A 27,407-nucleotide genomic window follows, 5' to 3' on the forward strand; every position below is an offset into this window, starting at 1 on the left:
TAGAGACCTAGAGCATTCAGAGGATGGATGGCTAGATTGAAAATACGTTGTTTTTTTTAGCAGTTTCAAGAACAGCATGGCTTTTTCTATGGTGTTCTTAATGTGGTATTTTGGAGGGATTATTGATCATTCTTATCAATTCTCCAGTGGTAAAAAAAATTGTTAAATTTAGCTCCAAATCTGCAACAAATGGTATCAACCAAAACATTGCTGCAACAATTTATGAGACATAATAGAGCATGGAAATGACCTTCATATACTTCTATCATGTTTTACGCTCTTATACACTTTCACAATCTATTTTAATTTATTAATTCATTTATAAAACTATTTTTTATTTCTTATTAATGACTAGAACAACTTGCCGCATCTCAAATTAATCTTCATGTTCCCAGCTTTCAGATGATGTACCACTTCTCTGACATCTACTGTTGACTATTTATCTCCCCCTGAACATCCCCCGTCCCCCACCCCTCTAAAAAAGAGGGCGGAATGGTAAGGGGTTAATACATTAAATGTGAAAAAAGCAGAATGCATATTACAGTGAAAATTAACCTTTCATAAAATTACATAATTATGTCCCAACCTCCCAAGACTATTTATATAATTCCTGTAATGGATCATACTTCAGCAGTTCATATAAATATAGAAATTTTAGAACCGGTGGGAGGCCTGGTTTTCAACTTCAAAGTGTATTTTATTAATGAGAGCTAAAATAAGGACCCACAGATCAGATGTAGAATGTTGAGCAGATTTTAGTGGTGTGGATTCAGTACCACAAACAAACAGTATACAGATTTATTTTACGGAGGCGGATGGAGTTAAAACAGTCTATTATGGACTTGGTTAACAACTTTTCATGGTTGCTTTTCAGCTGATATACAAAATCTTGCTTCCCATTAAAACACACAACGAAACTGAGCATCCTTGAACACATAAACATGTGATATTGTCACTTTATGAAGACAGTCCTTGCATGTCATTTTTCTAACTTGACCATGTCTTAGTGATTTTGAGATGACTCAGGTGATCTGTGATGTACTTGTGTTCAGGAAAATTGGCGTATTTGGCCTCCTTGATGTTGAGCCAGTTCTGGGCCCTGCGCTCGGCGGCGTGACCGTACTCCTGCTCCGGAGTCATGTACGGCCGGCTGATCCAGTATTCATTCTCAGCCTCACGCTCCAGGTGCTTCAGCGTATTGCGTTTCATCTGCCATGTAATTTGTCGTGGACGACGATACTTTCCGATCCACTGCTTCCCGGAGATGCCTTTCCGCAGCAGGGTGAGGGTGAGGAACATGGCTGCAACGGATATCTGAAAAGGCATAACAGTTCAAAAAGATCAGTGATTGCTATAATGACAGTGGTTAGCGCCGCCACCCTATATAAAGGGCAAATGAGGGGGTTTGGCACTGGGAAACTTTAAAAAAGGGATGTTGAAGAACCAGGTTGATAAGCAGGTGTAGTGCAAAACAGTGGCATTTATCAACAAAAAGTTCACTGAAACAAAAGGCAAAAATGAAACCCGGGAAATTCAACAAAACTACATTTACACTGAATCAAAAGAACACCAAACAAAAGAAAGCTGCAGCCTCACAGCAAGCTGTCAACGCTTCTCCCCCTCTTACTCCAGTGACTGGAACCCACCACCTGACCAGGTAAGGATAGGGTGAGCCAAACCGAGCAAGCATCCAAATTCACACAGAATAATGAACAGACCATTAATACAAGATCTCCAAGTTACTGCTAACATCTCAATCTATCTAGGGGCACTCACACATACCAATGAGCCCATCGACCATTATAGAATGCCATTTACTGCAGAACTACCTTACCCCCCCATCCCAGGCAACAACTAAATCCTATAAACACGGTCTGGGATGATTCATGCGTCACATTACTCAGACTACAACAATAAAAGCGGTAACTTCCTTCTACCTCAGCATAGACTCAAATGAAGCTAACATATGATTCTGGCATTAAAAAATTGATTTCAAAATCGTTAAAAAAAAAAAAAATTTAAAAATCGCGATACACGGGTGAATCTATTTCTTTCCCCCCCACCCCTACTATGAACCCATAAAACAAACTATGTGAATGTAAATGGGTTCTGTGGGTACCTACGAGTCTCCCCTTTACAGACATGCCCACTTTATGATAATCACATGCAGTTTGGGGCAAGTCATAGTCAAGTCAGCACACTGACACACTGACAGCTGTTGTTGCCTGTTGGGCTGCAGTTTATCATGTTATGATTTCAGCATATTGTTTTATGCTAAATGCAGTACCTGTGAGGGTTTCTGGACAATATCTGTCATTGTTTTGTGTTGCTCATTGAATTCCCATGATAAATATATATATATACATTTGCATAACGTAGACCTATTGGCCCACTCCCATGTTGATAGGAGTATTAAATACTTGACAAATCTCCCTTTAAGGTACATTTTGAACAGATAAAAAATTTGCAATTAATCACGATTAACTATATTAATCGATTGACAGCCCTAAAAATAACTAAAAAAACACTGTCAGGGTGCATCTCAGATGAGTCTCTAATTTGTGTGGTTGGGAACTGTATTTCCAGCATTGATTAGGTTGCTAATTGTTGACTTTTGGTACACTGATGAGTCATAGACTGTGTCAATTTTACAGCAGCGCATGACACCATATCTTATTAACAGCCTTATCTCCCCAGGGTTAGGTGGGTTATTGTGTGATAAGTCAAAAGTCCAACAGTGAAAACTGTTAAACGCTGCTTTAATCAGTATGCCTTATTAACAAGGGATCACATGACTACATATATGTGAAAGGTGTCACTAGTGACAAACCCAAAGACACTCATTGTTTTGGTTTTATGGCCCACAACTTTACGGTTTGGTTCACTCTCATTTTCAGCCACAGCAGGCAGCTGTTTTCAGCAAATAAGCTCTAAAAAATACTTGTACTCAACCTGCTCAGCAGCAAACAGCAGACAGGCAGTTAGAGGCGAGCTGGAGAACTTAGTGGAGCATTTAGCAGCTACATAGCCAGATATTTCCCTCAGGAGTTACAGGAGACCAAAACAGAACTTAAAGGAGAGTGAATATATTCACCAGGTGGCCTGAAACAGGACTCCAAATAAATGAGAATGTTGCTCCGTGTCTGCTGGATGTGTAAATAAGCAATTGTTTGAGTTTCTGTGAATACCTCCACAATGGTGGTAAATGATTCTAAATGACCTTCTGGAGAATCTGATCACCTCTGTGACTCAGAATCCGAATCAGAATCCGGTTTATTGCCGAGTAGGTTTCCCGTTAAAGGAATTTGCTTTGATGTATTGCATAACATAAACATAGTGAGATAAACATAACATAGTAAGAGAGTATTTAATTCAAAATAGAAGTACAAAAAAAATCAAGAAACATAAATATAGAAAAAAATATTATAAAAATGTGTACAATATATCTGAATTCAAATGAAAGCTGTATAGAAGACATTTTCAATGAAAATGAAATAAATACTAAGAAATATGTACAGTATCTCTGAATTAATGAAAGAGTTGGGCAGTTTTACAGCTGTTATGGCCTGTTGGGCTGCAGTTTGCCATATTATGTTTTGAGCATCTTGTTTTATGCTAAATGCAGTACCTGTGAGGGTTTCTGGATAATATCTGTCATTGTTTTGTGTTGTTAACTGATTTCCAATAATTAATTTTTGCATTTTGCAATAATTTGCTCAATCTGTTTCATGTGGGATTAGCCCAGACTTGCTTTATTGTCATAATGTAATGTTGATGGTTGATGGTGTCAGAAATTAGTTCAGAAAAGTTTGAAATTGAGAAATAATATATGTGTATTGAGCTAAGGAACTAAGATGACCATTTTGTTCAAACACACTAAACAAAATGACATCATCTAGTATGCAACAAACCTATGGAAGTTTTTATCAGACTTTATTAGTTGTAATCCACAGAAGACATTCCACAAATGTGTACCATGATCTGCAAATATTTCACTATCCACAAACATGTATTTTTGTATTTGTGTTGTGTAAAGTCACATCCACAAAAATACAGGGCGATTTGCAAATACGCATAACTTACTCTTTCAATACGTATTTTAAGGTTTACATGTAAAGTGATATCTACACATTTGTGCATCTATTTCGCATTTGCAGATCGCTTCCTGTGTATTTACGGGCCACATGACATTTGTAATTTTCCTTCTGTTTGTTTACAGAATTTTGTCCAATTGGTACCGCAGCAGATCTGTAGATAATAGTTGTAATCAGAAGACAATTCACAAATATGAACCATGATCTGCAAATATTTCATGTTGTGGAAAGTCACATCCACAAAAACACAGGGCGATTTGCAAATACACATAACTTACTCTGTAAATACGTATTTTAAGGTTTACATGTAAAGTGATATATACGCATTTGTGCATCTATTTCTACACGTGGATTGATATTTGCACATTTGCAGATCGCTTCCTGTGCATCTGTAAAAACAATCTGTAAGTAAGAGGTGCATTTACTAGCTCCACCAGGAGGGGGCGAAATTATATAAATATACTGGAAAAACAAAGTTTGGAAACTTGTGTTTGGTGGATTATTTCTCTGTTGTATCAATGCTAATGGTCATTTTATTTTACATGGTTGGAAAGCCTGTTTATTTACCTTCGCAATGATATCCAACTTGTAAGGACCATGCATTTGTGGGATGAGCAGCACAGCTGATTATGTGGGTAGTGCCCAAGAAAAATATTCCAAAATGCTCTGCCAATGGTAAACAGTGTATTCTCATAAGGCTACCAGGAAGCCTGCAATGACTGCCCTTCACCGTCAGGCCCGTTTGCGCTGGTGTCTACAACACAGACAATGGAACCTGAACATGTGGGGGAATGTCATGTTCAGAGATGAGTCCAGGTTCTGTCCAAGAGTCCACACCTCAACCCAATTCAACACTTGTAGGATCAGCTTGGGCGTGCTGTACGTGTTAGAGTGACCAACACAACCTCGTTGGCTGACCTGCAACGAATCCTGGTTGAGGAATGGAACGCCATCCCACAGCAACGTGTGACCAGGTTGGTGACCAGCATGAGGAGGAGGTGCCAGGCTGTTGTGGCTGCGTATGGATCCTCCACCGCTACTGAGGCTCCTGACGGTGTATTAAATGAATAAAGTGTAAAATTGCCAATATGTCTTGTTTGTACCTTGTTACTGATAGAGTTCAATCATCCAATCCACTAAACAACTCAAAACAAGAGTCAATACCAACAGGAGAATACACTGTTTACCATTGGCAGAGCATTTTGGCAAATCTTTCTTGGGCGCTCCCCACATAATCAGCTGTGCTGCTCATCCCACAAATGCATGATCCTTACAAGTTGGACATCATTGCGAAGGTAAATAAACAGGCTTTCCAACGATGTAAAATACAATGACCATTAGCATTGTAACAACAGAGAAATAATCCACCAAACACAAGTTTCTGAACTTTGTTTTTCCAGTTTATATATAAATGGTGTTATCTGATACGATACCTCCTCATTTCAATACAAACACCTATCTTTTAAGTCAGTGGTTCTCAAACTGTGGTATGCGAGCTCTCTGTATTGGTATGTGGAGGATTCTCTGAAATATTTTTAAAAGAATTAATAAGAAATAGGGCTGACCCGTAAATCGTATTTTCTTCGTCATCATATGAACATGCACGATGAACACATCGCAAAAGGCTGTCTGAAACACGATGAATCAGAACTATCATTATATTTAGGGATGGTTAACGCTGCATCCTCTGCTGCGCTGTGACAGAGCTCTCCACTCACATCAACACAAAGTCAGTCTGTGAACAGCTGATCAGAGAGGTTGCGGTGGAGACGGCTACAACTACTCGTTACTGTAAGTTCAATCAAACTTTGCAAGTGTAAAGCAAAGACACCTTATCATTACACCTGTTCAACAAGCATAAACATGATGAACCGGTTAAACATGGAGGAAAGCAACGTTTCAATCTGCTCTGTCTGCAGTCTCTGATCCACCTCCGCTTTAGACAGGCACAGCGCGTTAGCTCGGCGGCTAACAGCCAACAGTAAACACGTGTAAGTTATTTAGTTGAGTTGTGACTGACTTTAGTTCCCTCTAGTGAGCCGTGATCCAGTGTTCAGTGTCCGGGGAGTTTTATTGTGAAAGAATGGAAGGCATGAAGCGGTGATACGCTGCAGATTACGGAGTCTCCGTGTTATTAATTTATTATCTTCATAAAGTATCGGAGCAGTGTAACCCTCGGCTACACAAGACTGAAACTAAAGCTGGCAGTAGGCTGTGTAGTCGGACTGTTTAGGTTAGTTTGTCACATATCTTACTTGTAAACTCATCAGCTGGCTGAGATCAAACAGACCCTCTGCCCTCTATCAGCCCTAATGTTACCTGCAGCTGAGGGCCGAGGACAGAGGACAGAGGGAGGAGGACAGAGGGAGGAGGGCACAGGACAGGAGGACAGAGGACAGGAGGAAGGACTGATGTCTGTGTTCTTCAGTCTTTATAAATTTCTCTTAGTATTTTCATGTCAGGAATATGATTTATTTTATTAACATGTTAGATTGTTTCCAGTGAGATATTAAGGAGTTGATATGGTGACTTTGCTGTTGTAAACTTTACTGTTGCTGCTCTAGAAACAACATTTAGCCTAGTTATATATGAAATACAGTATATGTATATATATATATATATATATATAGCTAATATGCACACTTCAATATTTGTTTATTTATCGCAAGTCATATCGTCATGGCAATATTGAACAGTGTTATTGCACATTGTAGATGTTCCTCATATGGTGCAGGCCTAGTGTGAGAGGCTGCCCCTTGCCTAGTATGAGAGTTGTGTGGAAGAGTTTAAGTGCCAGTTCTAGTTCTCCCTCTTTGTACAGTGTGGCTGTGGCGGACTAAAATCATCAATAAGTATTTTTTCACCTCTGAAGCCATATTTAACAAGATACAAGACACTCACTAGGATCATATAACTTGTAGATGTGATAGAATAATTATATTACTATTACACAGAGTCACAATGAGGTTGCAAGAAAGTGAAAACTAGTGGAGTTAAAAAAAATAAAGATTGATTGGTTTAAAAAAGATTTTATTTTATTAATTTCATTACTGTAAAACATTCAGCAACAATTAGTTACATGAATACATGTTGCAAATCATCGTTAGGAGCTCTGGGGCTTTCAGGACACACTTCAACCCAGAAAACTAGATGCATTTAAACTATATAAAACTATGTGGATTCAAACTATATTAATGTCATGTACAGGTACAGTTGTACCTAGTTATTATTATTATTATTATTAGTTATTAGACAGTGCTTAGTCCGGACACTGTGTGTGTGTGTGTGTGTGTGTGTGTGTGTGTGTGACTGACTGCTGTTAAGTGAAAGAACCTGTTTGTGTTTCATTCAAACTGTTGACAGCAGAAGGCTAATGATGTTAATGATGTGTGCTAACATTAGCATTAGCCAGTTTGACGTGCAGTGTGAAGCTAGCTTAGCTGTTAGCTGTTAGCTGTTAGCTGTTAGCTGTTAGCTGTTAGCTGTTAGCTGTTAGCTGTTAGCTGTTAGCTGTTAGCTGTTAGCAGCAGGCTGACGTCACAGACCAAGGGCAGCTTAAAGGGCATCATGTAATACTCACAACAGACATCTCTTTATAAGCCACACATTTGTTCCTGAGCTCACCTTCTTACTGTGACAACTGTAGTTCACTCTCCGAGGACAAGATGGAAAAAACGGCCCAAATCAGCCCGTTTAAAGACGCAGAGCTCTCATGGATGGATGAGAGCTCTGAAAGAAGCAGCGGTGGTTAACTGGTAGCATGGATGCTTGTACATCCGGCTTCTTCTTCTTCTTCTTCTTCTTCTTTGACGTTTATTGGCGGTTGGCAAACAACAACTTGGTGCATTATCGCCACCATCTGGTGGAGTGTGGATCAGTCTGGCTAATATTTACTATATTCAAAAATCCAATCATATTAATTTGTCTAACATACTGAAATAATATTCTATAACACTCATTTAGTGAGTTCTTCTGTAGAATATCTATTAAATCAAAGTGTACTTTAATCTCTTTGAGGCCCTGACTCAAATGCCTTCTTTCTTACTTATATCTCTCACAATGCAACATTACATGCTCCACCGTTTCCTCTTGTCCACAATAATCACATCTACCTGTGTCATGTTTACCTATTTTTAAATAGTGTGCTGATCAGCTCAACTCCTTCTATGGTCGGTTTGAGGTTAACACAGCTAACCCTGCACCCGCTGCCCCACAACCCCCCTGCCTACCACTGTGCACCCCTCCCCTACCTACCACCTACCCCCCACCACAGCCACCCCGTGCCCCAAGTTCCAAGGCAGACGCACTTAGGCTGATTATAGGTGATGTGACAAAGATCCTTAGGAGGGTGGACACTTGAAAAGCAGCTGGCCCAGATGGGATATCGGGGCGTGTCCTCAAGGCTTGTGCTCACCAGCTAGCCCCTGTACTAACGGACATCTTCAATGTTTCCCTCACACAGGCTGTCGTTCCAACATGCCTTAAGACATCCACCATCATCCCTGTCCCCAAAAAGGCCAAAGTCACATGCCTCAACGATTACAGACCTGTATCACTAACGCTGATCATTATGAAATGTTTTGAGAGGGCGATCAAAGAACACATCTGCTCCACCCTTCCAGCCACAATAGACCCCCTGCAGTTTGCGTACCGCACCAACAGGTCCACGATCGACGCAATCGCCATGGCCATGCACAAGGCACTGACCCACCTGGAGGCGAAAGAGAGCAACTATGTGAGAATGTTGTTTATAGACTAGCTCGGCCTTCAATACAATAGTGCCCTCCATTCTCATCTCCAAGCTGGCGGCCTTAGGTGTGAACATCTCCCTCTGCAGCTGGGTCCTGGATTTCCTGGGAGACCTCAGGCAGTAAAAGTGGGCAACAACATTTCATCATACATGACCCTCAACACAGGTGCCCCCCAGGGTTGTGTGCTCAGCCCCCTCTTATATTCCATTTAAACCAGCGACTGCACAGCCAGGCACAGCTCCAATGCCATCATCAAGTTCGCCGATGACACAACAGTCATTGGTCTGATATCCGACAACAACACCACGGATTACACGGACGAGGTGATGGCGCTCTCCACATGGTGCCAGAGGAATAACCTGGAGCTTAATGTGGAGAAAACTAAAGAGCTGATCCTGGACTTCAGGAAGAAGGCTGAGCACACACACAATCCCATAACCATCAATGGTGCGGCCGTGGAGCGAGTCAGGAGCTTCAGGTTTCTTGGTGTCCACATCTCGGAGGACATGAAGGGGTCTCGGCATGTGGACACACTGGTGAAGAAATCCCATCAGCGCCTTTACAACCAAAGAAGGCTGAAGAAATTCGGTATGTCCTCACCTGTACTGAGGAACTTCTACAGGTGCACTATTGAGAGCATCATGACCGGCTGCATCACCACCTGGTATGGCAACTGCTCCGAGCAGGATCGACGGCGGCTTCAGAGAGTGGTGCGGTCGGCCCAACGGCTCACAGGTGGAGTGCTGCCTAATGGAGGACATATACACCTAGAGATGTGTAACCAAGGCAAACAAGATCATTGCTGATCCCAGTCACCCGAGCCACGGCCTCTTCATCAGGAAGCAGTCCAAGAGGAAGCCTGGCTACATCAGCATCAGAGCTAAAACCAACCGCATCAGAAACAGCTTCTATCCCCAGGCCATCCGGATGCTGAGCTGAGTCTCACAACTGACCCTGACCCACTAGAGCCCTGTCTCTGTCTCTATCCATTCATCCATTCGTACCCACCTCCTCACCCTTGGTTACACTGCACTTATTGCACCACACACTTACGGGTGTGCGGGTGGGTGTAAATTCTCTGTGTATATTCTCTGTTATTTATTTTATAATTGTCTCATATTTATCGAACAATTTGCTCTTGTTGCTGTTATATTTATATGTTTATAAGGATGATTGTATTTAATTCATTATTGTTATTCAATTGATTGAGAGATCGATTGTCTGTTATACAGGGATGAGAGAGTAACAAACAGGAACAAAGAATCTCACTGCCATGTCAATGTGTATGTGATCAATAAACCAAACTTGAAACTTTAGTCCATGTGTCCAAATCTAAGTTTTGATATGATTGTCTCATCTCTCCTGTTCCTTCCTACACACCTCATGTCTCCCACTTTCCTCTAAACTCTGTAAAACCACCGTCCTTTCCTCACTTCCTCCCATTGCTTCTGCCACCTTTCCCTCAGTCTCTGTTTAATAATGCTCTTCATCTCTGTTTTGCTGAAGCTAACTGTCAAATCAATGTCGTTATTTTTTGTAGCCTCCTTTGCAACCTTATCTACCATTTCATTTCCTTTGACCCCTATGTGTGCTGGTATCCATACAAATATGACTGTAAGCCTCATCATTTGAATTCTGTATAATGTTTGTAGTATTTCAATCAAGATGTCTGGTCTGCTGTCTGAATGACTGAACTGTACACTAACTAGTGATGAACTTGAGTCTGTGCAAATGTTTGCTCTCAATGGTCTGGCCTCCTCTATCCACTGCACTGCTCACAGTATTGCAAGCATTTCTCCTGTGTAGTATATATATTTATCTACGGTGCAGGAGAAAGCTCAAACTTGTTCAAAACTGTTTGTTTTTCTCGCTCAAGCAATAATGTAGCTTATTGTTAGAGAGGCAAATACTGTTAGCGTTTCTCATCCAAGAAGAAGGCTAATGTGTTACTAATACGAGGAGGACACATTGCAGAACTTTGAGCTTCGACTTCATTCGACATCTTCCTTTACATTTACACTTTACACATCAGTACGATTCAGACACACACATGCACATACCATAACCACAATATTAGTCACCTTTTAAATAAACTATTGCATATTTACATTGCTGTGACTATCACAGTAGCAGTAGCCTTTAAGCATTAAGAATAAATTATTGTTATACTGGAATTTATGTTGAATTTTAAATGTTTTAAAGTCATTTTGTTTTGTTTGCTGGAGGATCCTTCTGCTTGGTGAGAAAAGAGATTAGATTACATTAAAGTGGCAGTAGTCAGTATATTTTTGGCATCATTGGGCAAAAATTCCATAATAACCTTCCAGCATATTGTAATTCAAGTGTTCTGAGAGAAAACTAGACTTCTGCTCCTCCTCATGGCTCTGTTTTCAGGCTTTAAAACATCTAGCCCGTGACGGGAGACTTTGACCAATCAAAGGTCAGTTCATTGAGAGAGCGTTCCTATTGGCTGTGCTCCGGTCATGTGATCGGAACTTGGCGTTCCTTCAACAGATTTCACAATGGCAGCCGGGTCACAAACTTTCTCATTTTAAAGCTAAATAGTGCACTACAAGATGATTCTGAGAACATCTGAGGAGAGAAATAGGCATTACAGTAACAGAATATTGATTCATATTTGATCAGCGCTGCCTAGTTTGACCGTTTGGTCAGAGTTTGCGAGTGATTGACAGCCGGCTCTCAGACAGCAGCTGGACGGCAGACCTCAGATCAGCTCTGAATGCTTGTTTTCCTCCGGTCTGTGAAATCTTGCAGATGCCGTTAGGAGCACCAGAGGACACAGAGGAACTTGGTTTTTTTTCAGGTTACTTGTTTCATGTACTACTGTCATGATATAGCGACCGTTTTATAAAAATAACTTTTTTTAATCATATTTGCTCCAATCTGCCTACTTCAGCTTTAAGTAACCAAAAGGAGCTGTTGGATGTTTGCTTTCCTGATTCAGTTGTTGAGTAAATATGACAGTCTTCTTTAGTTTGTGTCAAAGCTTAGTGCACGAAGCTGGACAACAGCATTGTTAGTGTGTAAGCAGAAGCCCTTGGTGCCCTGTAGAATAACCAGCTGCCATTGGACTGGACTTTCTTTATCGTGGAGAAGGTAACCCCAAAGTTGCGAAAACTCTCGGGAGACTCGCTGCCTATCCTAACCAACCCAGGCTGTGGTCGAAAAGTCTTGCTTAGGAAGGTTTCTAACTGAGTGAAATGACCCGGAGGTATCTAAGTAGCAGCCATGATAAGAGCTGTTGGAATTCTCTAAATACTAAGAAAAGGTGCTTCAGTGCTTCCTTTATTAGGCTCGCTCGAGATGAGCCAGGCCTGCGCAGAATTGATAGGCTCGTTCGAGATGAACTGCACCTCGCCTGGAAAGTACACGAGATCAGACGGCAGCAGCAGGGGGCAGAGACTAAAAACTGCGGTCAAGTCGAGCAGCCTTCATTGAATTTACAGGAAGTCACAGAAAAAGTTACTTCCTGTTAGATTCGATCTGTAGGCTACTTGTAGTTTTCAGACCACGTTGGGATTTATTTATATTTGTTTGTGAATATATCTGGCATTGGATTCTATCCTTTATTGTTTTTATGTCCACCTTGTAAAGCACTTTGTAATGAGCACTCTTTTTGATGTGTTATATATAGATAACCTTCATTATTATAATAACTATTATTATTAACCACACAAGATGTGTTTAACAGGTGAAACCTTCATTGCTCAACATGAGACTAATATCCTACAATCTAGCGTTAAATATTACAAATACACAGAAAGTTGTGACTTTCTATTACAGATGGTGTTTGCTGTCAAAACTAAGAGCCAATCAGCTCTCTGATCAGGAGACAGCCAGGTATTTCCCATCATGCCCTGGGTTTTGCAGTCGGTGGAGAGCAACTGCATCGCCTGGCTCTAAAAACTGCAGCCGCCTCGATCTCGTGAGGTTATCGTTGCCCACGTGTGCACGATGTCAGAGCAAGTCAGCATCAAGTCGGAAACAAATCTAACCGGCATGCGTTGGGCGGCGATCGGCGGTGATCGATTCTGCGGCAGGCCTGGCTCATCTAGAATGAGCCTGATCACGCCATAAACTACACAAACACAAACTACAAGTAGCCTACAGATCGGATCTAACAGGATGTTATTTTTTCTGTGACTTCCTGTAAATTCAGTGAAGGCTGCTGGGAACTGTCCGACTTGACCGCAGCTGTTTGTCACCGCCCCCTGCTGCTGCCGCCTGATCTCGTCTTCTTTCCAGGCGAGGAGCAGTTCATCTCCAACGTACCTATTATCTCCTTTTGCGCGGCGATAGCTGGTGATCGATTCTGCGCAGGCCTGGCTCATCTCGAATGAGCCTATTAACATCCCCTGCTGTCGCATAATCATTACGGAGCAGGGTACAAGTGCAACCGGATTCTCTTAACACCGTGGTTGTCTTTCCCTAAGTCCTTATGAATTCTCCTTCACATCTTTCCTTGACCTCATGATGTTTTCCATCGACGTCAAGGAAAAGTGGTTATACGGAGCCCCTCTGTAAGATAACATAGGATAAGATATTCCTTTAGTCCCGCAGTGGGGAAATGTGCAGTGTACAGCAGCAAAGGGGATAGTGCAAAAAACAAGATGCATCAGCTAACACTGTAAAAAAAGAGCTAAACAAAGTGTAACAAAATATGAAGGAAGTATAAAAATAGGAGCAGTATGTACAGTATTGACAATAAACAGACTATTAAAAAACTGCACAAGTGGAAAAATGATATTGCACAGTGAGAATGAAATTCCACCAGAAAATATTGCAAAGTATGAGCTACACCTGAGTAGTATTGATAGACAGTCAGTTTACAGTATAGTACACTTCTTGTCAGTTTTTGGTGTCTATGTGGTCTACTGGGAGCAGTGCTGGTTGGTGCTGGTTGTGGTCTACTGGGAGCAGTGCTGGTTGTGGTCTACTGGGAGCAGTGCTGGTTGGTGCTGGTTGTGGTCTACTGGGAGCAGTGCTTGTTGTGGTCTACTGGGAGCAGTGCTGGTTGTGGTCTACTGGGAGCAGTGCTGGTTGTGGTCTACTGGGAGCAGTGCTTGTTGTGGTTTACTGGGAGCAGTGCTGGTTGTGGTCTACTGGGAGCAGTGCTGGTTGTGGTCTACTGGGAGCAGTGCTGGTTGTGGTCTACTGGGAGCAGTGCTTGTTGTGGTCTACTGGGAGTAGTGCTGGTTGTGGTCTACTGGGAGCAGTGCTTGTTGTGGTTTACTGGGAGCAGTGCTGGTTGTGGTCTACTGGGAGCAGTGCTGGTTGTGGTTTACTGGGAGCAGTGCTGGTTGTGGTCTACTGGGAGCAGTGCTTGTTGTGGTCTACTGGGAGCAGTGTTGGTTGTGGTCTACTGGGAGCAGTGCTTGTTGTGGTTTACTGGGAGCAGTGCTGGTTGTGGTCTACTGGGAGCAGTGCTGGTTGTGGTTTACTGGGAGCAGTGCTGGTTGTGGTCTACTGGGAGCAGTGCTTGTTGTGGTCTACTGGGAGCAGTGCTGGTTGTGGTCTACTGGGAGCAGTGCTGGTTGTGGTCTACTGGGAGCAGTGCTTGTTGTGGTTTACTGGGAGCAGTGCTGGTTGTGGTCTACTGGGAGCAGTGCTGGTTGTGGTCAACTGGGAGCAGTGCTGGTTGTGGTCAACTGGGAGCAGTGCTGGTTGTGGTTTACTGGGAGCAGTGCTGGTTGTGGTCTACTGGGAGCAGTGCTTGTTGTGGTCTACTGGGAGCAGTGCTGGTTGTGGTCTACTGGGAGCAGTGCTGGTTGTGGTCTACTGGGAGCAGTGCTTGTTGTGGTCTACTGGGAGCAGTGCTGGTTGTGGTCTACTGGGAGCAGTGCTGGTTGTGGTCTACTGGGAGCAGTGCTGGTTGTGGTTTACTGGGAGCAGTGCTGGTTGTGGTCTACTGGGAGCAGTGCTTGTTGTGGTCTACTGGGAGCAGTGCTGGTTGTGGTTTACTGGGAGCAGTGCTGGTTGTGGTCTACTGGGAGCAGTGCTGGTTGTGGCCTACTGGGAGCAGTGCTGGTTGGTGCTGGTTGTGGTGTACTGGGAGCAGGGCTGGTTGTGGTCTACTGGGAGCAGTGCTGGTTGTGGTCTACTGGGAGCAGTGCTGGTTGTGGTCTACTGGGAGCAGTGCTTGTTGTGGTCTACTGGGAGCAGTGCTGGTTGTGGTCTACTGGGAGCAGTGCTGGTTGTGGTCTACTGGGAGCAGTGCTGGTTGTGGTCTACTGGGAGCAGTGCTTGTTGTGGTTTACTGGGAGCAGTGCTGGTTGTGGTCTACTGGGAGCAGTGCTGGTTGTGGTTTACTGGGAGCAGTGCTGGTTGTGGTCTACTGGGAGCAGTGCTTGTTGTGGTCTACTGGGAGCAGTGCTGGTTGTGGTCTACTGGGAGCAGTGCTGGTTGTGGTCTACTGGGAGCAGTGCTTGTTGTGGTTTACTGGGAGCAGTGCTGGTTGTGGTCTACTGGGAGCAGTGCTGGTTGTGGTCAACTGGGAGCAGTGCTGGTTGTGGTCAACTGGGAGCAGTGCTGGTTGTGGTTTACTGGGAGCAGTGCTGGTTGTGGTCTACTGGGAGCAGTGCTTGTTGTGGTCTACTGGGAGCAGTGCTGGTTGTGGTCTACTGGGAGCAGTGCTGGTTGTGGTCTACTGGGAGCAGTGCTTGTTGTGGTCTACTGGGAGCAGTGCTGGTTGTGGTCTACTGGGAGCAGTGCTGGTTGTGGTCTACTGGGAGCAGTGCTGGTTGTGGTTTACTGGGAGCAGTGCTGGTTGTGGTCTACTGGGAGCAGTGCTTGTTGTGGTCTACTGGGAGCAGTGCTGGTTGTGGTTTACTGGGAGCAGTGCTGGTTGTGGTCTACTGGGAGCAGTGCTGGTTGTGGCCTACTGGGAGCAGTGCTGGTTGGTGCTGGTTGTGGTGTACTGGGAGCAGGGCTGGTTGTGGTCTACTGGGAGCAGTGCTGGTTGTGGTCTACTGGGAGCAGTGCTGGTTGTGGTCTACTGGGAGCAGTGCTTGTTGTGGTCTACTGGGAGCAGTGCTGGTTGTGGTCTACTGGGAGCAGTGCTGGTTGTGGTCTACTGGGAGCAGTGCTGGTTGTGGTCTACTGGGAGCAGTGCTTGTTGTGGTCTACTGGGAGCAGTGCTTGTTGTGGTCTACTGGGAGCAGTGCTGGTTGTGGTCTACTGGGAACAGTGCTTGTTGTGGTCTACTGGGAGCAGTGCTTGTTGTGGTTTACTGGGAGCAGTGCTGGTTGTGGTCTACTGTGAGCAGTGCTTGTTGTGGTCTACTGGGAGCAGTGCTGGTTGTGGTCTACTGGGAGCAGTGCTGGTTGTGGTCTACTGGGAGCAGTGCTTGTTGTGGTCTACTGGGAGCAGTGCTGGTTGTGGTCTACTGGGAGCAGTGCTGGTTGTGGTCTACTGGGAGCAGTGCTGGTTGTGGTCTACTGGGAGCAGTGCTGGTTGGTGCTGGTTGTGGTCTACTGGGAGCAGTGCTGGTTGTGGTCTACTGGGAGCAGTGCTGGTTGTGGAGTCTGACAGCTGCAGGAAGGAAGGACCTGCGGTATCTCTCCTTCACACACTTTGGGTGGAGCAGCCTGTCGCTGAAGGAGCTCTCCAGTACTGAGATGGTGTCCTGCATGGGGTGGGAGTCGTTCTCCATCATGGATGACAGCTTAGCCATCATCATCCTCTCTCCCACCTCCTCCACTGGGTCCAGGGGGCATCCCAGGACAGAGCTGGCCTTCCTGATCATTCTGTCTAGTCTCTTCCTGTCCACAGCCGAGATGCTGCTGCCCCAGCAGACCACTCCATAAAAAATGGCTGATGCCACTACAGTGACATAGAAGGTCGACCTCAGTCTCCTGAGCAGGTAGAGTCTGCTCTGGCCTTTCTTGTAAAGTGCATTTGAATTGATAGACCCATAGACCCTAGGAGAACATTTTATCAATCTGTTCCATCGAGTTAGTAACTCCTGCCCTGAAATTACTAATTTCAGGGCACGAGTTCATAGTGCACTTCCTCCAATCATTCCTGACAGTCAACTCATTGACTTCTGTAAAGCTGGAAAGATACTGACAGATTCAACCTTCCCGGATCAATAACTCATAACCGAAACGTTGTTAAAACACCAACGACGGCTCTTTCTAACCGTAGTAAGGTAGACAACGACCTACAACCTCATTTTAATCAAAAAGAGCCTTTAGTCTTCTGAGCTGGACACATTACAATGGTCTTCTTCTTCTTATTATTATTATTATTCTTTTCGTTTCCTGGCGGATCGCAAACAACTTTAAGGTGCTTACCGCCACCTACTGTAGAGTGTGTAACCCCCTCACCCTCTGTTCCCAGTATCCACATCAAATCCCAATCCCGTCCCTCCTCTCTGATCTTTGTCTTTCAGCCTCATACATTTTACAATGAATTAGGATATGCTGCACATTTTCTTTATCACCACAATCCCCACACTTGTCACTGTTCCTTTTCCCCATTAAAGCCATACGGGTGCTATTAAGACCCGTGTGATCCAGTCTGAGTCTTGTTATGATGATTTCTTCCCTTCTGTTCCTTTCTTTATACGTCTTTGTTATGACTGACTTTTGTATTCTGAAATATCCCCTTCTTTTCTGGTCCTCCTCCCATCTTTTCTACCATATCAAGATTCCTTTCCTCTTAATCACCACTTTTCCTTCTCCTTACCAAGTAGAACTGGTACTGTTATTTCCTTTTGCAACAAACTTTTAGCTAGTATATCGGCAAACTCTTTCCCTTTCACCCCCTCATGTGCTGGAACCCAACAGAATAGTTTATCTACACCCCCTCTATGCAGGAAACTATAGTATAGTTCAATGTGTAGATCTTCCCTAACAGCTTTTGTTGACTGTATGCTTTCCAGAACAGCTTTTGAATCTGTCCACTCTGTCAGGTCTGACCTCTTCAACCCACTGTAATGCAATAATGATTGCCACTATTTCTGCTCTACTGCAGAATGTACCCGGTCTGAAAGTCTTTTGGAGATAGATATTTTAAACTCGGGAATATAGACACCATTTCCCACACACTCCTGTTTATTCTTGGAACCATCTGTATATATCTTGAGATAATTATACTATTCCTCAGGTACACACTTGTTTTATCTCCCACTTCATTTATTTGCCATTCCCTTTTCTTTTCCAGGATACTCATGTCTACTTTAACTTCTGGGAGCAGCCAGGGGGTACGCTGCTAACTGGTGTGAACCTGGTGAACTCTAAGGCCTCCAATCCATATGTCCTCACTCCTTCTTCCCATGTCCATCCAAATCCATATCCTTGAAATTTAGAGTATTCCCAACAGTTTTGAATTGTTTCCTTTGTAGGATTATCTTCCCCGCTTCCTTTTAATCTGACCCAGTATGCAAGAGCTAATTTCTCTCTTCTTAACTCCAATGAAGTCTCTCCTGCTTCAATTAACACTGCATTAATGGGTGTTGTCTTAATAGCTCCGATACATAACCGTAATGCTCTGTACTATAATCTATCCACTTTTTGTAATGATGTCTTTGCTGCTGCTCCATATACTATATAACCATAATCTATGTTGACCTCATAATCGCCCTATAGATGTCAATCAATGACTGTTTATCTGCCCCCCCAGTCACATCCAGCCACAGCTTGTAATAAATGTATTACTTTTTTGCATTTTGTTTCCAGTTGTTTAATATGAACGTTCCATGTATATTTAGTGTCTAGCCATAAACACAGATATTTGAATTCATTCACCCTCTCCATTGGCTGGCCATATAATGTTAACTTCTCAGTACCAATCTTTTGCTTTTTTTTTTTTTGTAAATATATACAAGATTTATTTGTTGACATTTTGATTCCCCACTCATATGACCATTTCTCCACTTTCCATATTGCTTTCCTTATATTTTCCATCACATATGGCACATTTCCTCCCCTCATCCATATTGCCCCATCATCTGCATATATCGCGGATTTGATGCATCCATCTAAATTTTCAAATATGTCATTTATCATTATGTTAAACAACACCGGGCTGATTGCACTCCCCTTGGGATACCATTTTCTACATTGTAGTCCTTAGATGCTTCTGTTCCAACCTTGACTGAAATTTCCTGTCTGTTAAGAAGTCCATCATCCAATTATACAACCTCCCTCCAATACCCATTTTACTTAACTTCATAAGCAGCCCTTCCCTCCACATAGAATCATATGCTTTTTCTATGTCAAAATGTACTATTGTCAATTACTTCACACATCAATGATCTCTTCATGGTTATACTACAACACTTCGTTTGGAAAAATATGATTTTGCATAATTCTTTTTCATTTTTAATGGGAAAAATATTCAATAACTTCAGTACTATACATTGTAGTGCCATCAAAATCACTTCACACACCAATGGTATCTTGTATGTTATACTACAAACAACTATTTTGGAAAAATGTGATTTTGTATAATTTTAGTGAATTTTGATTGGGAAAAATATTCAATAACTTCACTGTTATAAAATGTTGTGACACCAAAATGTCTCCACCCATAAATGGTCCCTTCCTGGAATTAGTAATTCGAGGGAACAAATTACTAACTTGAGGGAACAAATTAATAAAATGTTCCCCGAGGGGTCTGCGGGTTGGGGGGGTTTGTGTGGTTAGGAAAAGACATTAGGACGTATTTGCTTTACTTTTTGACCGCAGCCCCACGCAAGGTCAATGCTCAACTTTAACCATCTCGCGAGAGTTTCGCAACTTGAGGGTCATATATGTTCAGGTTAGGCTACCTTCGTTCGAGACTGGATGGATAAAGGTGACTCAGTGACTCACTTAGTTGATAGTAGTGGCTGTATCATGTCGTATGAGAATTTCTGTCTTAGATATAATTTCATTGGCAATCGTGACATATTTAAATCCATAACTAAAGCCATCCCCAAATCTATTATATGCTTGATTAGAGGAATTTAAACAAATCCTCCTCCTATCACACATCGTCTCCCACAACTTTAAGTGGGTGGCTGTGACTTAAAGGGACTATTTGTAACTTTGTACGCGCATAAATGTAGCGGGTCGTCACACATGCGCGCTCGCATATGCGCGTTCGCGTGTAGCCGCTGTACCCTCCTCCTCTGCCTGCTCGCCTTCACTCAGACAGCTCAGCTCGCTCCACCTCTAGTAGTGGAGCGGATAGTGGAAAAATCGTGCAAATAGTGATACAAGCACCAAATTTGGCATGATGATTCCCGAGGGGTCACTTAGCAAATATAAACGATCGGCCACTTGAAAATCCAAGACGGCGGCCATTTTTCAAGATGGCCGCCAAATTGACCTGCCGTTAATGGTTTCTCTCATAGAAATTCATCTACTTGGTCAATTTTAGTGATCTTGGTGTCAAATTATGTGATTTCTAGCATGCTGGATCTTATTTTGATAGTTAAATAATTTTTAACTTCAATATGGTGGCCATTTTTCAAGATGGCTGTCAAATTTAGTCGCGGAGAATGTTTTTCTTAAAAAAATGCATGTACTTGGTGAACTTGAATGATTGTGATGTAGAATTATATGTTTTCTGGTATGCTATCTAATCTAATAATTTTTACAGCTTTAACATCCTCCAATACGTTTTGTTTTTTTTACTTTTGGCTGTCCGGTGAGTCTTTGCTTTGTGGTGTTTGCAAGGCTAAATTGGCTTGTAGGCCTACTGTTGTAGATATCAATAGCTGCTGTTGCCATAGGTGTAGGGGCTTAGTGGTAGAGGTAGCACCTTTGTTTCAGAAGTCAGCCACATCCTCCAGGATGGACTACTTGCACTGGTTCACACTACTTGCCCAACTCTCACCTATGGCTCAATGAAGTTGCTAGTGCACGGCAATGACCACACCTCGGGACACCATGTTGGCTCATGGGCTGAACTAGGTGAGGGTAAAACACAGAGAGTCTCTGTGTGATGGAGTATTTCTAGCTCCAAATTTCAAAGTGCATAGAGTCAACGAACCAGCCATCTTTATCCATGAGGTTCCCACACCAACATATCTATCACTTGCCTCTTTCTGGTCTTGGAAAACACAGACAGGCCAACATACATAGCAAAAGGTGTCTTCCTGTCCTTGGATTGCCTGTGGACCTGCGATCCTTCCCTGTATTTGGCAAAACAGCTCTACTGTAACAGTTGCAAGGTCAGATTTTGATGCGCCATTTTGGAGTTGTGACTTGATATCAGCCCCATGTTCAATCATACATACAAACTGAAGCAGTGATGGTGGGACGGTATCTTCAAGGTACCCATCATGAGACGTGCTGTTGAATTCTGATTTATGCAGAAACATGTCACGACGTATCATCTGAGCAGCCTTTGCCAGGTGGACTGCTTCTCCATATTTGCTTCCTTCTTCTGGGACAGCTCTTCTTTCTTCTGCAGCTGTTGGGCATTCAGATAGGCTCGTTCTTGTTTGTACAGAGCAGCCAAGCAAGCAGGCTGACATCTCCAGCACTCAGATTGGGAAGGAGCTTTCCATCACTGAAGGTTTTTGCACATTCATTTAGTCTTTCATTCAGTTTCATGGTCATTGCTTATCTTAAGTTGCCCCCTTCTTCCTCGCACAGAAAGCATTTTGGGGATAGAGTATCTCTGACCCTGCGTGGTATTTTGTAGCAGCTGCTCTCATCTGTAACAGTTGAAGGGGTTGATCTCTTTTCAGCTCTTTGTAACTTGGTGTTATTTTTCATCAAGGTTTCCTCTAACCCACTACCGTCGTCTAGTCTTGCTGGGTCACGCTTGACTGGTAGCTGACTGACTGCATGGAATCTGGGAATTTTCCTCGCCAAGAGGCTGTACCCATCACCTACTCTTTTGTTGGGATTTATATGTGGAGAAGTAAGGCCCTCATTCTTGTCCATTTGACAAAGGCAACACTTGGCCCAGTCAGTGTGCCACTATTTTTCAGTTGATTTTTGGTTTAAAGCCATTGTAATGTTTAGGGTCGAAGGTTTATCCTTTTACCACCCTGTATCACGGGCACTTGCTTGCATGGGATACAGCTAGGTTCATGCATTATTTTACGCAATCTGTACACTATCTGGATAACTGAAACCCCATTATCCTTGGCTCGGCTCTCCCGCGCTTGCACATCCTGTCGATTCAGGTTTTGCTGCTTTAAACTGATCAGGGGTTGGTAGTAAGCAGCATTTTGGACACTAAGTATAATGCTGAATCCTACTTAGCTGACGTTAAACCCCATTCTGAGTTACACAGCAGTAATTGTCACCAGTGTGCCCTGGTAGTGCCCGACAATCACTCCTTTACAGTTCTTTGCTGTTTTTCCAATTCTGGCAGTTGGGTTGGAACCTCATGGATAAAGATGGCTGGTTCGTTAACTCTATGCACTTTGACATTTAGAGCTAGACATACTCCATCACAGAGATACTCTCTGTGTGCTACCCTCACCTAGTTCAGCCCGTGAGCCAACATGGTGTCCCGGGCTGTGGTCATTGCCGTGCACTAGCAACTTCATGGAGCCACAGGTGAGAGTTGGGCAAGTAGTGAGGACCAGTGCCAGTAGTCCATCCTGGAGGATGTGGCTGACTTCTGAAACAAAGGTACTACCTCTACCACTAAGCCCCTACACCTATGGCAACAGCAGCTATTGATATCTACAACAGTAGACCTACAAGCCAATTGAGCCATGCAAACACCACAAAGCAAAGACTCACTGGACAGCCAAAAGTAAAAAAAAAATGTATCGGAGGATGTTAAAGCTGTAAAATTAGATAGCATACCAGAAAACATATAATTCTACATCACAATCATTCAAGTTGACCAAGTACATGCATTTCTTTAAGAAAAATATTCTCTGCGAGTAAATTTGACAGCCATCTTAAAAATGTCCGCCATATTGCAGTTCAAAATTATTAAAACTATCAAAATAAGATCCAGCATGCTAGAAAACACATAATTTGACACCAAGATCACTCAAATTGACCAAGTAGATGAATTTCTATGAGAGAAACCATTAACGGCAGGTCAATTTGGCGGCCATCTTGAAAAATGGCCGCCGTCTTGGATTTTCAAGTGGCCGATCGTTTATATTTGCTAAGTGACCCCTCGGGAATCATCATGCCAAATTTGGTGCTTGTATCACTATTTGCACGATTTGACTAAAAAATGGATGTTAGCCGCTCCACCTCTAGACGTGAACGCGCGTTCACTCCACACTGCAGAAGAGTTAGTTTAGCTCTGAGAATATCTAGTGAATGCACAGGGGACGTTTGTGCAGAAATAACTGCTGCAGCTCCTCCAGACCAACAGAGGTTTTCCGTGTCTTGTGAAGTGACGGAGCTCTACAGAGATTTACGTTGTCTTCTCGTTACCGACCGGGTGCCGGTGTCTCCTCTGCTCTCTCCGGCTGCGGGCGGAGAGAGCAGGGAGACACGCTGGAGAGCCCCGCTGCCTCAACCTGCACTTAGGCAGGAAAAGCCAACACTAGGATCAGATCTAAATCGTGTTCATGGAGAGACCTTCGTCTGGTCAGCTAACATTACTGCCAAGCAGCTGAAATATAGAGTGATATTGTGGTTTTAGCTGACGTGTGTCGCCTCACTGTTTTGAGTGATGCTCGTTCAGGTATATTGAGAGCGAGCAAGCGCGAGCCCGACGCTGACTTTCGTTGATTTCACGGCCACAGGTGTCGCTGTTGAGAAGCATTTCTGAAAGTTACAAATAGTCCCTTTAAGTGAAATCAAAATCCCAAATAAAACAATTAGAAACATGTTTAATCACATCTCATACCCTATAGTATCTTACAGAAACTCAATTTCATAAATCTATCAGAAAGAAACTATTCACATGTTACAAACTAAATATCTAAAATTCCCCATAACTCCTAAAGCAAAAGAAATCCATTTTAAAATATTAAAAGGAGTGTATCCATCTAGTGACTTATTGCGACAACGCTTTGGAATTAAAACCAATAACTGTGTATTTTGTGATGACACTGAAACTACTGATCATTTATTTTTTCATTGTATGTATTCTGAAGCTTTATGGCTTTATGATATACATGACTGGCTTTTCCCAAAAGTTTCTCATCTGGGAAACTTCTCTCAAAAGGACATTGTTTATGGTCTTGTCATGGACAATAACAAAGATGACTTTCTGCTGAATAACATTCTCATTCTTGGAAAATTGTATTTGCACAAATCCAAGTATATGAAAATGAAACCTGGTTTAATGTGTTTCATTCAGAGTTTCTTTCTTACATAATAGCCCTTAAAGTCATGAAAAACAAAAATGCTTTGAAACTTCTTAGTGTAATAGAAGAATATGAATTACAGGTACAGCCCTATAGCCCTTCGTTTAAGTTATTATTATTTTCATGTATAATTTTACATATTTGATCTGTTCTTGTTCTGTATGCACCTTGTCCTGTTACTCTAATGCAATGATCTATGAGCCATGATGGTCTGGATATCCGATGATAGCCATGTTGTTTGTAAATCTCAATTTGTTCAATAAAAAAAAAAAAAACTTCGTTCAAGACTCGAATCACAACAGCATGAATCTCTTCCTGGAGCTCGAGCCCCGAGCTCCGCCCAGCAGCGAGCTTTTAAGGTCACAAGTTTCTCTGCGCACTTCTTCATTCTTCCTCTCTGCGTCCAGCTGTTCCTCCTCCACAAACAACATGTTCCTCTTCACCATGTTTTCAGCGACTACCTGGACTTTACTGGCTCTCTGTTTCACCCTCATATTACTGTGAGTAGTGGATACGTAGTAGGCTGCGGTTTCTCAAGCTCTTTTACAGTCCTACAATAACGACTGCTCGCTATCTGTTACAATATTCATCCATATTCGTGTAAAAAGTATAACTCTGTCTTTTTTTATAATATAGGTATGGCATTTGGCCATATAGGTTTTACAAAAAACGCGGAATACCCGGACCAAGACCCTTTCCTTTCCTCGGAACACTGCTGTACTTTAGGAAGGTAAGAGGACACTAACACCAACACTGCTGTAGTTTAGGAAGGTAAGAGGACACTAACACCAACACTGCTGTAGTTTAGGAAGGTAAGAGGACACTAACACCAACACACACACACCTCAGAGACTGGCAGGCTGTGTGAGCTGTTGATAGTGTTGCTACAGGCTGATTGAGAACAGAAGATGGGTGTGTTTATAATATCTTTCTAATGAATCCTCTTTATCCTTTCAATAAATCCATCAACACGTTTTTTTTAATTCCTTGCAGGGACTTTCTTTTGACAATGAGTGCCTAGCCAAGTATGGAGACGTCTGGGGGTGAGTTGTTGTTGAGTCTCTCCTCCTCCCACAGGTGATATCACTGATATCATATCAGTGGTGGAAGAAGTGCTCAGATCCTTTACTTCCAGTAGGGTGTGTGTGTGTGTGTGTGTGTGTGTGTGTGTGTGTGTGTGTGTGTGTGTGTGTGTGTGTGTGTGGGCGGGGGGGGTACTTGAGGCATCTTTAAAGTGAGGGAATGACAGTAAGGTCTAAAACATGCACGTACAGATGTTTCAGGATGTGGTGCATCCTCGGGAATAATCATTTTGGATCTAAAATAAACAGTTTTCAACAGGGCTGTCAAAGTTAACACGATAATGCGTTAACGCACATTTTTTTTTAATGCTACTTATTTCTTTAAAGCTGCAGTAGGCAGTATATTTTTGGCATCATTGGGAAAAAATTCCATAATAGCCTTTCAGTATATTGTAATTCAAGTGTTCTGAGAGAAAACTAGACTTCTGCTCCTCCTCATGGCTCTGTTTTCAGGCTTTAGAACATCTAGCCTGTGACGGGAGACTTTGACCTTCGTCTGGTCAGCTAACATTACTGCCAAGCAGCTGAACTATAGAGTGATATTGTGCTTTTAGCTGACGTGTGTCGCCTCAATGTGTTGAGCGATGCTTGTTCGTGTCTATGTAGAGCGAGCAAGCGCGAACCCGACGCTGACTTTCGTTGACTTAACAGCCACAGGTGTCGCTATTAACAAGACATTTCTGATTCTTACAAACAGTCCCTTTAACCTGAGAAGAAACAAGGAACTTTATCTGTCAAATAGTGTATTATTGGCCTATTGAATTTAAAAGAGGAGAATTATACACTAGCAGAAAATGGAAATACAAGTACAAGCTCCTCAAAATTGTACATAAGTACAGTACTTGAGTAAATGTAGGACACTCAGTATTTTTCCACCACTGGGTGACATACGACATATGTTATTTGTTGTTTATCCAATTGTTAAAATGTGTCTTTATTTTTTGTAAAAGGTCATTTCGGGACCTTTTTTCAATATAGAAATCTGTTATATCACGTTGTATTAAAATATTATCCTGACAAGTAGGATATAAAGTTGAATAAAATACTAGGGCTGTCGATCAATTCAAATATTTAATTGCAAGTTATCACACATTTTTTATCTGTTCAAAATGTACCTTAAAGGGAGATTCGTCAAGTTTTTCATACTCTTATCAACATGGGAGTAGGGGTGTGACGATTCACTCAGCTCACAATACGATACACGATATTGGGTTCACGATCTCGATACGATACGATATTATAACAATAATTTTAACAAAACTTGAATGATGAAAATATATGACTGAAAAAATAGCCTTTTATTCAAAAGACATAAAATGCAAAACAATGCTGTCCTCTGTCCTCCATCAGTAAGTATCAGTCCTTCCTCCTGTCCTCTGTCCTCCATCAGTCAGTATCAGTCCTTCCTCCTGTCCTCTGTCCTCCGTCAGTCAGTATCAGTCCTTCCTCCTGTCCTCTGTCCTCCATCAGTCAGTATCAGTCCATCCTCCTGTCCTCTGTCCTCCATCAGTCAGTATCAGTCCGTCCTCCTGTCCTCTGTCCTCCTGTCCTCCGTCAGTCAGTATCAGTCCTTACTCCTGTCCTCTGTCCTCCATCAGTCAGTATCAGTCCTTCCTCCTGGCCTCTGTCCTCCATCAGTCAGTGCCAGTCCTTCCTCCTGTCCTCTGTCCTCATGTCCTCTGTCCTCCATCAGTCAGTATCAGTCCTTCCTCCTGTCCTCAGTCCTCCTGTCCTCCATCAGTCAGTATCAGTCCTTCCTCCTGTCCTCTGTCCTCTGTCCTCCATCAGTCAGTAACAGTTCTTCCTCCTGTCCTCTGTCCTCCATCAGTCAGTAACAGTTCTTCCTCCTGTCCTCTGTCCTCCATCAGTCAGTATCAGTCCTTCCTCCTGTCCTCTCTCTTCCTGTCCTCTCTCCTCCATCAGTCAGTAACAGTGTTTCCTCCTGTCCTCTGTCCTCCATCAGTCAGTATCAGTCTTTCCTCCTGTCCTCCATCAGTCAGTATCAGTTCTTCCTCCTGTCCTCCTGTCCTCTATCAGTCAGTAACAGTTCTTCCTCCTGTCCTCTGTCCTCCATCAGTCAGTATCAGTCCTTCCTCCTGTCCTCCTGTCCTCCATCAGTCAGTATCAGTCCTTCCTCCTGGCCTCCTGTCCTTCTGTCCTCCATCAGTCAGTATCAGTCCTTCCTCCTGTACTCTATCCTCCATCAGTCAGTATCAGTCCTTCC

At 42.9% G+C, this 27,407-nt stretch overlaps 2 protein-coding genes across 3 annotated transcripts in view; one reads left to right on the forward strand and one right to left on the reverse strand.

Annotated features, from left to right (window-relative positions):
* Positions 1 to 737: 737 nt before the first annotated feature.
* mrpl57 (mitochondrial ribosomal protein L57) lies at positions 738 to 7,859 on the reverse strand. The gene is made up of 2 exons (XM_074645488.1): positions 7,719 to 7,859; positions 738 to 1,314 (listed from the first exon to the last, which is right to left on the reverse strand). Exon 2 carries the CDS (start codon positions 1,297 to 1,299, stop codon positions 988 to 990), a length of 312 nt encoding a protein of 103 aa, XP_074501589.1. The 5' UTR covers positions 1,300 to 1,314; positions 7,719 to 7,859; the 3' UTR covers positions 738 to 987.
* Positions 7,860 to 24,388: 16,529 nt separating this feature from the next.
* The window catches only part of LOC141773450 (cytochrome P450 3A30-like), a 302,943-nt gene continuing 299,924 nt past the window's right edge, over positions 24,389 to 27,407 (forward strand). For both annotated transcript variants that reach the window (XR_012595115.1, XM_074645320.1), the window contains exons 1-3: positions 24,389 to 24,601; positions 24,738 to 24,831; positions 25,095 to 25,144. Coding sequence is in view for 1 of the 2 variants with exons in the window: in XM_074645320.1 (XP_074501421.1) it covers positions 24,405 to 24,601; positions 24,738 to 24,831; positions 25,095 to 25,144 (341 nt within the window). In the remaining variant the exon portion in view is untranslated. The remainder of the gene's footprint in view (positions 24,602 to 24,737; positions 24,832 to 25,094; positions 25,145 to 27,407) is intronic.

Source organism: Sebastes fasciatus, chromosome 9 (assembly GCF_043250625.1).
Source record: "Sebastes fasciatus isolate fSebFas1 chromosome 9, fSebFas1.pri, whole genome shotgun sequence".
In the NCBI taxonomy this organism is placed as follows: domain Eukaryota; kingdom Metazoa; phylum Chordata; class Actinopteri; order Perciformes; family Sebastidae; genus Sebastes; species Sebastes fasciatus.

Coding starts and splice junctions, on each gene's coding strand:
- mrpl57 (XM_074645488.1), bottom strand. CDS start 1,299: ATGTTCCTCACCCTCACCCTGCTGCGGAAAGGCATCTCCGGGAAGCAG.